At 37.0% G+C, this 12864-nt stretch overlaps 1 protein-coding gene and 1 pseudogene across 1 annotated transcript in view; one reads left to right on the top strand and one right to left on the bottom strand.

Moving 5' to 3' along the window:
• The first annotated feature begins 3156 nt into the window (after nucleotides 1-3156).
• On the top strand, nucleotides 3157-3396 carry LOC102876385 (annotated as a pseudogene).
• A 2196-nt stretch (nucleotides 3397-5592) lies between these two features.
• The window catches only part of UBE2D1 (ubiquitin-conjugating enzyme E2D 1), a 56388-nt gene continuing 49116 nt past the window's right edge, over nucleotides 5593-12864 (bottom strand). The window contains exons 6-7 of the mRNA XM_006895578.1: nucleotides 7592-7685; nucleotides 5593-6514 (exon numbers count right to left, since the gene is read on the bottom strand). Of these exons, the coding sequence (XP_006895640.1) occupies nucleotides 6469-6514; nucleotides 7592-7685 (140 nt within the window). The 3' untranslated portion in view covers nucleotides 5593-6468. The remainder of the gene's footprint in view (nucleotides 6515-7591; nucleotides 7686-12864) is intronic.

The raw sequence follows: 12864 nt of genomic DNA, 5'->3' as shown, positions 1-12864 counted from the left end.
GATGGATCGATTCTGTGACTGGAGCGGTGGGAATAAGTGCGTTTGAGATGGCTAGGTTGGCACAGGATAGAACAGTATTTAGAGCTCTTGTACATAGGGTCGCTATGAGTTGCAAGCGACTCGATGGCACATAACAAGAACAACAACATTCTTATATATATATATTTTAAAAACCCAATGGGAGAAAACTAGAAATGCAACATAATACAAATAAGAAACATAACATCTATTAAAACTATCACCAAGATGCTACTGTAATACAGATTATTTCTACAGCAAAACACATTTCAAACAGCTTCTGGGCAAATGACAGGCAACTGTCTCCCATACAATTTACAGCTTCAGAAATCTAATGAGGGATCAGCTATAAGTTGATTCCAACTAGCAATGAGCAATGAGCAAAACAAAACAGTAAGTAGTGCTTTGTTCTGTCTTAATAGACCAACTCCTGCAATTTTAATTCACTGAAGTTGTATTCACATGGCAATAGGTTAAGCATTAATCATAGTTTTCACAGCTGGTCCTAACATGAGTAAGTTACAGGACTAATGTTTCTACCTCAACTCTCCAATTTTTTTTTTGTTATGTGTGTACCGTCAAATCGGATCTGATTGGTACAGGAGGAGACTGTCCCTCCTTCTTCAGCAGAGCATCTGGTGGATTTGAACCACGCACCTCTGGGCTTGCCACTAGGCCACCAGAGCTAGCCTCAACTCTCCAATTTTAAAAGCACTCTTGAGTCCAGTTCTATCAACAGTCATGATTTAAGCAACTTTATGACTTGTGGTTAGGTGCCATCAAGTACAACCCATAGTGACCCTTGAACAGATCTGAATCATGTCCTATCCTGTGACATCCTCACACTTCATGGCATACTAGAGCCAGTGCAGCTGTCATCATGTCAATCCACCTGGTAGAGAGTCTTCCTCTCCTTTGCTAACCCCCCACCTTTCTGAGCATCATGTCCCTCCTCCAAGGAACAGCCCCTCCTAGCCACATGCCCAAAGTATATGAGGTGAAGCCTCATCATCTTTACCTCCAAAGCACTCTGGTTGCACCCTCAAGACATATTTGTTCTTTTGGCAGTCCATGGATGTTCAGCACTCTTCTTCAACATCAAAGGCATCAATTCTTCTTCTGTCAACCTTATTCATTGTCCAGCTTTCAGAAGCACATGAATCAGACACACCTTAGGTTTCAAACTGACATCATTACTCAATAATTTGGAGGGGTCGCTAACTACAGACTTTTCTGGTGCAGTAAGTCTCCTGATTTCCTGACTGCTGGTACTAACGGTGTTAATTGTAGATCCAATTAAGATAAGGAGATAATTTCAACTTCTTGTCCATCTATCATGACATTGCCTATCAGTCCAGTGGTAAGAATCTTTGACAATGTCTTCACATGGAGATGCAATCCATATTGAAGGTAGTATTCTTTGGTCCTCTGCAACAAGTATTTCAAATACTCCTCACTTTCAGCAAGTAAGGTTGTGTCACCTGCATAACACCGGTTATTGGTGAGTCTCTCCCTGATCCTAATGCCACATCCCTCTTCATAGAATCGAGGTTGTTTTTATAATATGCTCAGCATACAGACTGAACAGTTATGGAGAGATAATACAGCCCTGACACTCTCCCTTCAGAATTTTAAACCATGTAGTGTTGCCTTACTCTATTGGCACAACAGCCGCCTGGTTTAGGTATAGGTTTCACATGAGCACAATTAAGTGTTCTGGGATTCCCATTCTTCTCAATGTTAGCCATAAATTGTTTTTGAAGCAGCTGAATTTAGGAAGATAGCTCCATTTTTACTTAATAAAGGTGTAAGTTGTTTGGTAGTTTTGATTTAATTAACAATCAGCTGTGGACTGGAAACCTCTTCTTTAAATCAATTAGGACCCAGTGGGCAGGCCTTTGTGATTAAAAGGTAGTTCGTGTGAAGATTGATTTGCTATTAGATTTACAAACTAAATTTTAAGTTTTGTTGTGTCTGGAGAGAAGACTGTTCTAATTGGTACAACACTTGTCTGTCAATTTGCTGTATAGAGATAAATTGTGGGTTGCTATGAAAGCTATGCCACTGGTATGTCAAATGCCACAATGTTACCCATGATGGACAGGTTTTTAGTAGAGCTTCCAGATTAAGACAGACTAAGAAGCAAGATTAGCCATCCACTTCTTAAATAACAGACCTCTGAAAACCCTATGAATAGTAGAGGAACACAGATAGTTACAGTAGTAGTGGTAGATTCCAGATTGAAGGTCAGTTTAAATGACGAAAAATTAAGTAGAATGCATGAACATCAACATTCTAGGCATTAGTGAGTGAGATGAGATGGACTAGCTTTGGACACTTTGAATAAGTACAGTATGGTATATACTACGCTAGGAATGAAAAGAAAAAGGTGTTGCATTTATAGTAAAAAAGTCAATTTCAAGTTCTATCATGAAATACAAAGTTATGAGTGATGGGATATTATCCATACACATACAAGGAAGGCCTGTTAATAGACTATTCAAATATATGCTCCTACATTTAGAGCCAAAGAGGAAGAAATTGAGAATTTTTACCAAATCTTCCAGTCCAAAATTGACTGAACTTGCAATCACGATGACATTAATGATAACTGGTGACTGGAACGCAAAAGTAGGAAACAGTGAATTAATAGTAGTTGGAAAATACGGACTTAGTGATAGAAATAAGGCTGGAAATACCATGATCGAATTTTGTATTTTCAAGGATTTATTCATTGAAAATAACTTTTTTCTTTTTGGTAAATATTATTTTTATGTGTACCATCAAATCAGATCTGATTGGTACAGGAGGAGATTGCCCCCTCCTTCTCCAGCAGAGCATCTGGTGGATTTGAACTGCGTACCTCTGTGATTGCAGTGCAGCATCTTGCCACTAGGCCACCAGAGCTCCCTTGACTATACCTTTTTTAAGACATAAATGAAAACTTTACACATAGATCTCACCTGATAGGCTGCACAAGAATCGGATTGACAACATCTGTGAAGGAATAGTTAGCAGAAGCTCGGCAGTCCAAACTAGGCAAAGGGTGAACTGTGGACCTGTGCAGGTTAAAACTGAGGCTGAAGGCCGACGTGTTCTTCCGGTGGCAAAGCTGCTGCTTGCTCAGAACCCGGCAAAATGGAGCTCGAGGCCATGAGCAGATACACCAGCCCGGTGAACCCGGCTGTCTTCCCCCATCTGACCGTGGTGCTATTGGCCATTGGTATGTTCTTCACCGCCTGGTTCTTCGTTTATGAGGTAACCTCTACCAAGTACACACAGGACATCTACAAAGAGCTGCTCATCTCCTTGGTGGCCTCACTCTTCATGGGCTTAGGGGTCCTCTTCCTGCTGCTCTCGGTCGGCATCTATGTATGACTGCCGAGGGTATGCATCTGACAGCTTCACTGAATCCCTGCTTTTGTAAATTAGTATTTTTGACTTTTTTTATTGACAGTGCTGGAAGTGTCCCAACTTCTGCCCCACAATAAAGACAGGTGTGTGACGGTTAAAAAAAAAAACAAAACAAACAACTGAGGCTGAAGAAAATGAAAACAAGTCCACAAGAACCAAGATATGATCTTGAATTGATTCCATCTGAATGTCAAGATCATCTCAAGAATAGGTTTGAGGCACTGAACACCAATGATCGAAGCTCTGCTTTATGACTAAGAACCTGTTTTAATCCAAAAGAAAAAGACAACTTGACTGAAGACATGACAAAAACAGCTTCAAGATCAAGAATCTCTTTTTTAATCACTAAGGGAATGATAAGCTCTTCAATATTTCTATCTCAAATTGCCAGAGTGGAATCATGTGCAAAGCCCAGGCAGACAGCAATAAAATAAATGCAAAACTAAAATATGGCACTTTCATAATTAATTTTATATGATTAATTCATTTGAATACTAATTCTCATGTTAGCCCTCATGCCGTGTCCATGTACCTCCTAGCCTTGTTTGTTTTTAAGAGAAGTGGTTGACTAATAAGCTATTCATTTTCTTCTATCAGAGTTCACAGGAGAAAGTAAATAAAATTGTATACAGTTGACACAGCCCCATAGATGCTACTGAATAGTGGAAGAGGGGAGACAGAGTAGGAGAAAAGTTTCTCTCACAACCTCTCACTGATTTCTTTGTAAGTGGTAAAATACTTGCTGAATCCATGGTTTTCAAACATGTACTGAAGGAAGTAGGACTTCAAGAGATAAGGATTCTAAATCCTAAAACGTTTTATATTTCCCTAACTTCAAAAAAGTCTCTAATGCTTAATCGATCCTTGGCCTTGAATTTAGTGTTAAAAGGTATAATAACTTAATATTCTCTCTCTGAGAACTAAGATATAAGAACAACATATTCAAATCATAAGAAGAAAACAAAAACTGCCCCCCCCAAAATATTACACCCAAATGGCAATCTGATTGGTCATTATATCACTATCATGCTTCCTCTTATTTTTAGCTACTGATGAGAACTTGTACTTCTCAATACACTGAGTGTACAATTCAAATGTAAGTGAAAGCAAACAATGGTTAGGCAAGTTTCAAAGATTTTAATAATCAAAAAGAAAAGACACTTTCAAAAATAAATGTCATACAAATCAAAGTTTAAAAGTAAAAGATATTCAAGAAATAAACTCCTGGCCTATCAAAATATACTATGTAAAACTAATGGTGTTTAGTTTTGAAATTTAGAGCAAATGCAGGTTGTGATAATATAGCTAGTTAAGTAGTGGTTTTCATGATACGGCTGTTTTAAGACATTGTTTATATTACTTTTTAAAATCTACATTTTCTTTTAAACCTTCATATCACAACTCAAATTATTTTACATTCATTAATAAAAACACATGGTATATTTTCTAACAACAGGCTAATTGTGCTTTAATAATACTCAAGTGATTTCATTATTTTATTAACGACTCCACTCACCATAGATTCTTGCACACATAACCACTCCAATAATCAAAATAGCTACAACTATCCTTAAAAATGACATTAATTCAAACTTGATAAGCACACTAAAGATTATAGATGTCATTGTTTTCCATGATAAAACATTAGAAGTTGTAATGGTAACTTGTTTCCTTAGATCACTCTTGTCAGTCTATAAAAACAGAGGGAAGCATACTTTTAGCATATTTTTTTGGTTAACTCCTAGTTTGTTTTTTAAAAAAAGGATATTCTAGAACTCTATTTTAGAAAGCGTAATTTTAAAAAATTTATGAAATGTATCAGTTATATACTTAGTTCATTAACCTAATCACTGTTTAGGTTGACAGACTTTTCCTCAGTGTAGATGACACTGCTTTATACGCAATTCATTACTCTAGGAAATATACTTTAAATGCAGTCTAAGACAAACCTCAACTTACAATAAATTCTCTCCTATGACAAGAGACCAACACATATTATCTTATAGACTGACAACTTAGTAAAGAGTCACTAACTGAAAAGTGAAATTTACATAATTAATGGTGGTTAATGTCAAATACAGCAGCCTCCTTTGCACAATTTGGAATTCACTGCATGCAAAATTTTAATACATAGTTTTGATTTTCACTTATAAAGAATTTTTTTTACATTTTTCTCATAAGTAATCGAGACAAATAGTAGAAAAAGCATTTTATTTATATGGAAAAAGCTACAGTAAGATCTGTAAAAGGTGTCAATATAATATTGCCTATACAGAAAAAAAATTCGTATGTGAATAGCAACAAATAAAAGTTACACATCTTCCTACTTAGCAGTGCAATAAATTCACATTGCAATAAAGTTAAGTCAAGTATAACAAAATCAAAACAAGTGTTTCTCCATAATCAGTATACTGAGAATTACAGTGTAAAGATCATTTCAGGTTTAAGAAATCTTCCATCAATCTACATAAGATCCTAAGACAAGGGAGACAGACAGTTAATTCATTTCTTTAACAGCTGTTGGGTTTCTTCAATACTGTTCACAGGGAAAAAAGTAATGAATTGACGCACATGGTAAATAGAATATATTTCATCTATACAGTAAAAAAATACAAATTATAAAGTGAGCTAACAAAGAATGAAATCTGTAGACAGATTTAAAAAACTGACAACATCTCTGACAACACATACAGTATTTTTCATGTAAAAACATCTAGTTTTCAGCAAAAAATAATTTGGTTGCTTTTCTGCTGCATTGTAGATCTTGTAAGCTGAAGATGCAGATGTCCGAGTATCCCAAAAACCATAATAAATGTCTTTCTCAATACATACAAAATGATAAATGCTCTCATCACAGTCTTATGGGTATTTTTGGAAGTTTTTTTGTCTTGCTTCAGAAACACATTTAAAATGAATAAGAATCAAAGAGTTTCATGGTACACTGAAACAGTAAACAGTGCTCTATTTACTGCTATTGGGGGGGGAACCAACCTAGATTTTACAGTACTCTGGTATATATGAAAATTTTTTTAAAATTTACATTGCATATTTCTGAGTCCATTCTCTTGCATGTCTGTTGTATCTGTAGGCATACAAAAGGAATATGGTAAAAATGTATAAATTTCATCTTTCAGAAGCATCTCTATATAAAACTATATTCTACTTTACATGTTCAATTGCAATAATCCTACATATACCAATTATTGGGTTAATAAGACCTATGCTCATGCATAATAAAACAGAAAACAGGTGGATTAAAAAAAATAATAGCGCTTTTAAAAACTTTTTTATTATTATTATTTGTGTGTGAGTGTACTGTCAAATCAGATCTGACTGGTACAGGAGGAGATTGTCCCTCCTTCCCCGTCAGAGCATCTGATGGATCTGAACCATGCACCTCTGGGATTGCAGTGCAGCTTCTTGCCACTAAGCCACCAGAGCTCCTCAAATAATAGCTTTTATTGGATCTCTCCATAGCTTACATGAAAACATACCTAAAATATAGACATTAAAATGGAGAACTCAAACCTGTCAAAGCCAATTCTGAATGAGCAGTAAGTGAACTATGTTACCAGCAAAATCAAACACTTTGAAAATTAGGTAAGTCTGGAGAAGGGAGAGGCTTAGAGAGAACTCCTTTTCCAGGGACCCATGACTATCGAGCCAATCTCAGCTGCCAGGGACCTTCCTTTGAAGGGTTTCCATGGTTATAAAGCTTTAAGGGAGGAGACAGTCCATTTTTCTTCCATGAAGCAAGTGGTGAATTTAAACTGTTGACCTTTCAGTAACACATAATGCACTATATACCATTAAAGCTCTTTAAGAAACAGAATATCCAATATTACCCAACTACTTAAAATCTTTCATTTTTTTACTTTATCATCTAGCATTATATATAAAAATATTAAAAAACATAAAAGAATGCACAAAGGACAGATAACTTTTAAATATTAAAGAGTTAAAGAGTAAATGAGAAATGTGAGTTAAAAAAAAACAAACCCACAAACTATTAAGAGAATTTAAAGAGAAAAGCTTATTCCAAAATTATAAGCAAAAAGAGCATAATTAAATGTACTTAAATATACTGATCATATTCTTATATTTCAACAAACTACATAAAAATATATTCTAAGAGAAACAAATGTAAACAAGCACTTACTTTTCTTTGTCTGATTTATAGATTTGGGCAATATCGGGTACTAAAGGGTCATCTGGATTAGGATCACAAAGCAGAGAACATATGGATAATAAAACTAGATTGAAAAGAAAACATCACATTGGATCATCAATCACCTTTTTACTTTACACATATTACATATGTGAAAACAATTTCAAAGACCATAGATATTGAATATATAAAAAAGCCATAAAATGAAACGAGCACATTAGTTAAAATTTTAGATTAAATGTAGCTGACAGTAAATATTTTTCATTTTGAGCATTATAAAATGACCATATAATGTATAATTTTAAAGTTCTATTTGAACTTCTACTTATTTTTTTTTAACTTTTATTTTATTATTTGTGTGTACTGTCAAATCAGATCTGATTGGTACAGGAGGAGATTGTCCCTCCTTCCCCAGCAGAGCACCTGGTGGGTTCGAACCGTGCGCCTCTGGGATTGTAGTGCAGCTTCTTGCCACTAGGCCACCAGAGCTCCCCTTGAACTTCTCCTTATTTTTAAAAATGTAGGCCTCCTGAGTAACTGATGGCTCTTGTTCATTCCTGCCGAGTTCTGACTCAAGGCAAACTCATGTGTTACAAGGAAAACTGCTCCATAGTTTTTAGAGCTGTAATCTTAGTGCGGGCAGACTGCTAGGCCTTTTAACCATCTTGCTCAAACAGTCCACACCATGTAAAAGCCTAAAATAAGTTAACAGCATTAAACTCAATAGAGTTCCCTGCCCCTCCCCCCCCTCAAAAAAATCTTTTTTAGATAACACATATATCTCCAAGTGGTATATAATAATAATAATAAAAAAAGGGGTAGCATCTACATTTTCAATATTTCTTAGAGGCATTTTTGTTTTTTAATGACAAAATTGTCTATTTTTATTCTAATCTAATCTGAGAACCTACATCTAATAAATTTGAGGCAAAATGATCAAATTACAGCTAACATTCTAAACTGTTCTGGATTATCCTGTCCACATGCTATTTGACTTCGTAGTAGTGCTCTGCTATAGACTGTCTGCAAAGGAGGACCATTTGTAAGGCAAATTGAATGAGTCTTTGATTTCCATGCAGTTTAGTGGTGTCACAGGCATATAAAAATAATATGAATGGCTATCTGGCATGTTATTCTTGTCATGTTATTGTTGTTAGATGCTGTCAAGTATGACTCACAGTGACCCTATGAAGGAGAGATTTGGATTCTGTCCTATCCTGTGCCTTCCTCACAATCTTGGACACACTCAAGTCCACTGCTTCAGTTACTCTATCAGTCTGCCTGGTTGACAGTCTTCTTCTCTTTTGTAATTTGTATAATTTAAAAGATATACATAAATTGGAGGGGAAAAAAAGTTGTTTGTTATAGTAGGTCAAATACTAATGCAATGAAATATTAAAACCAGATGTGGGAATCTGAAACAGGAGCTAATAAGAATTGGGCCTCAAAGATCATTCCAGAGCCAAGAAACTAATGAGTTGTTGCTGTTAAGTGCCACTGAGTCGTAGACGAGTCATAGCAACCCTATGAATGATAGACTTGAACATTTGTATAACTTTCGTTTCTCCACATTCATAGTGTTTCTGGAGGCAAGCTATTTCAGAAGTGGATGCCGTTCCTGCTTCCAGGCTTGTTTTAATCAGGGAGCTCCATCAAACACTGTCCATCATGGGTAACCATGATCGCATTTGACACATCAGTATCACAATGTTCAGCATCATAGCAACCAAGAGCTACCTTTGTACAGCAAATGAACAGACCAGGGCTATACCACTTAGAAGAGTGACCAAAAACAGTGAAAACAAGGCCCTTAGGCCCAAATGTGTTTTTAAATAGGAGGCCTAGTCAAACCATCTCACATCCATTAGCAAATCAACATTCCACCCTAATCCTCACCAGAACCAGCAAACAAACCTCTGCAGAATCTGGCTGCTGCAGACTACTTCCAAACTGGATCCTCACTAATGATTGAAACATTAATAAATCCAGAGATGGGTATTAAAATAAAAATAATTGGTTCCTCATTTGGTTGATGTGTGGCTGCCACCACTTTTTGATGGGGAAATTATTATTTTTAGGTGCCTTCAAGTAGACCCTAGTGACCCTAGGAACAATAGATCTAAACTGTCTTATCCTGTGCCACCCTCATCATCTCTGAAACACTTGACAGCTCACTGCTGAGGTCACTGTGTCACTCTATCTTATTGATGGTCTTCCTCTCGTTTGCTGACCCTCCACGTTTCCATGCATACAATCTCTTCCCAAAGAGTAGCTTCTTCTAGCAACATGCCCAAAGTATGTGAGAAGAAATTTCACCATTCTTCCTTCCAAGGAGAATTCTGGCTTCACTTTTCCCAAGTTCTGTCTGTTTAATCTTTAGCATCCCATGAGATACCGAGTACTTTTCTCCAACATCACAATTCAAAGCAATCAATTCTTCTTTCTGTTATCCTTATACATTGTCCAGCTCTCAGAGGCATAGTAAGGGATTGAAAATATCATGGCCTGAATTAGGCATACCTTAGTCTTTAACCTAAAATCAGTGCCCCTTAGTACCTTGGAGAAGTATTCAACAGAAGACTTGCCCAATAAATATGTCTCCTGATCTCCTGGCTGCAGGATCCAAGTAAGATGAAACCATTGACAATTTTAATCTTTTCTCCATCTATCATGATGTTGTTTATTGGTCCAGCGGTGAGGATTTCTGTCTTCTTGATGTTGAGGTGTAATCCATATTGAAGACTGCAGTCCTTGATCTTTTGCAGCAAGTGTTTCAAGCCTTCACTTTCAGCTAACAAGATTGGTTCATCTGCATTACTCAGGTTGATGAGTATTCCTCTGATCCTGATGCCACAGTCTTCTTCATAGAATGTAGCTTTTTAAATTATTTGCTCAGCATAAAGACTGATTAGGTATGGAGAAAGGATACAACACATGTGTACCACTTTCCTGATTTTAAACCATACAGTGTTCCTTTGCTCTGTCTGGACAACAGAGTTGTTTCTTGGTCTAGATATAGGTTTCCTATGAATATAATTAAGCGTTCTGGGGCATTCAATCTTTTCGAAGTTAGCTAGGGTTTGTTATGATCCACACAGTCAAATGCCTTTAGGTAGTTAATAAAACTCAGATGACATTCTTCTGGTATTCTGTGCTTTCAGCTAGAATCTACCTAACATAAGCAATGGTTTCCCTGGTGCAATGGCCTCATCCCTACCTGCCTTGAACTTATGGAAGTTTTAAGTTAATGTACTGTTCTGACTGGTTTTGGATAATCTTCAGCAATATTTTGTTTGTTGCGATAGTAATGACATTGCTCAATAATTTCCACATTCTTTTAGATCACCTTTCTTAAAAATGGGAACAAAAAAGATGTCTTCCAGTCAGTTGGCCAGGCAGCTGTCCTCCAAATTCCCTGACATAAACTGGTGAGCACATCCAGAGCTACTTCTGTTAGATGAAACATGTCAATTAGTATTCCACTAATTCCTAACGTCTTCCCCTATCCCCAATGCCTTCAGTGCAGCTTGAATTCTTGGCTTGAATTCTTTCATTATTGGCTCTTGTTCCTATGGTACTTCTGAAATTTTCTGGTAGAGTGACTGTGTATTTATTCCATTTTCTTTTTATGCTTCCTGGACCATTCAAGACTTTGTTCATAATATCTCTCAGCGTTGCAATTCAGGGCTTGAATTCAGTTCTTTCAAATTTAGAAATGATGAGCAAATTCTTCCCTTTTTACTAGCTCTTTGCAGTTTCTGTTATAATATTTTGCTTTGTCTTCTGAACTCTCCTTTGAAATCTTCTGTTCAGCTCTTTGACTTTGTTATTTCTTGCTTTGTTGGCTTCTTCTTGTTGTAGTGCAATTCTCAGAGTCTCTTCTGACATCCATTTTAGTATTTTCTCCTTCTATCTTTGTAATGAACTTTTGCTCTCTTCTTGGATATTTCTGACATCATCTTGTAGAGCTATGGGGCCACTCAAAATGATTTCTTAGCCTTTGTCTGACTTTGCTACATAGATGGGGTGGGAATATGCAAATTGGGCATGTTGGGCTATCCAGAAGGGAACTGGCTATCTCACCAATTCACAAGGGGATTGGATAGTCTCACCATGAAATTGAGTGGATCCAACAGCAGAAAGAAGAAACCTCACTGCCAGAAAAGAAGAGCAAACAAGAGAATGCAACTCATCGTTCAGGACCAGAGCAACAGCCATAGCAGCCACAGCAGAGAAACAGAGACCTGACTTGAAGCAGAACTCATTTTGGAACTGCTACCCACCATGGGCAAAAGTGGGAAAGAGCCAATATTGGCAGGACTGAGAACACTGTAACACTGGACTATATTTTGCTAATAACCTGGCTTATAACCTTTTGAGTTCCCCAACACGATTCTGTGTGATCTCTAAACTAAGCATTGGATTTTGGACTCAATAAAGCAATAAGATTGGTGTTGAGATGAGGAGGAAGAGGTACAGGAGCACGGGGGTATGTGTCTGACCTCAATGGAAACAATACAAGTTTATGCTATTAACAGGGACAGTTAGCCTTCGTTAAGTTGGTACCGGTCTGATATGGCTGTCCCCACAAGGCCCTTGCTCTTTTTTACACATCCCATAGTTCATCTGATCTGTGATTATTAATATTCAATTCTTCAAACCTCTTCTAGAGATAATTTTTTAATTCAGGTGGGAAAGACTCAAGGTTGTATTTTGGTTCTTGTGGACTTGTTTTCATTTTCTTCATCTTCAATTTGAACTTGCATATGAGTATTTGGTGGTCTGTTCCACAATTAGCATTTGGCCTGGCTTTAACTGTTGATAGTGAGCTTCTCCAATGATTCTTTCCATAGATGTACTGAATCTGATTCCTGTGCAGTCACAGATGAGGACCATATGTAAAACCACATTTTGTGTTTTAAAAAAAGGTATTTGCAAGGAATAAATCACTGAATGTACAAAATTCAATTATTTGTTGTCCTGTCTCATTTCTTTCACCAAGACTCTTTTCTGACTACCATTCATTCCTCTTTATTTGAACTGAGGGGGTTGTTGTTGTTGTTATGTGCCGTCGAGTTGCTTGCGACTCATAGCGACCCTATGTACAAAAGCTCTAAACTCTGCTCTGTCCTGTGCCAATCTCACTGTCTCCAACACACTCATCCCAATTGCCCCAGTCACCGAATCAATCCATCTCCCAGAGGGCCTTCCCCGACTGCGCCTGCCCTCCACCCTCCCAAGCATGATGTCTTTCTGCAAGGACC

Source organism: Elephantulus edwardii, unplaced genomic scaffold (assembly GCF_000299155.1).
Source record: "Elephantulus edwardii isolate Elephantulus edwardi_28Jun2011 unplaced genomic scaffold, EleEdw1.0 scaffold00170, whole genome shotgun sequence".
NCBI classification, from domain to species: Eukaryota; Metazoa; Chordata; class Mammalia; order Macroscelidea; family Macroscelididae; genus Elephantulus; species Elephantulus edwardii.
Note: the sequence above shows the minus strand (reverse complement) of the source record. Positions and strands in the feature narration are given on the sequence as shown.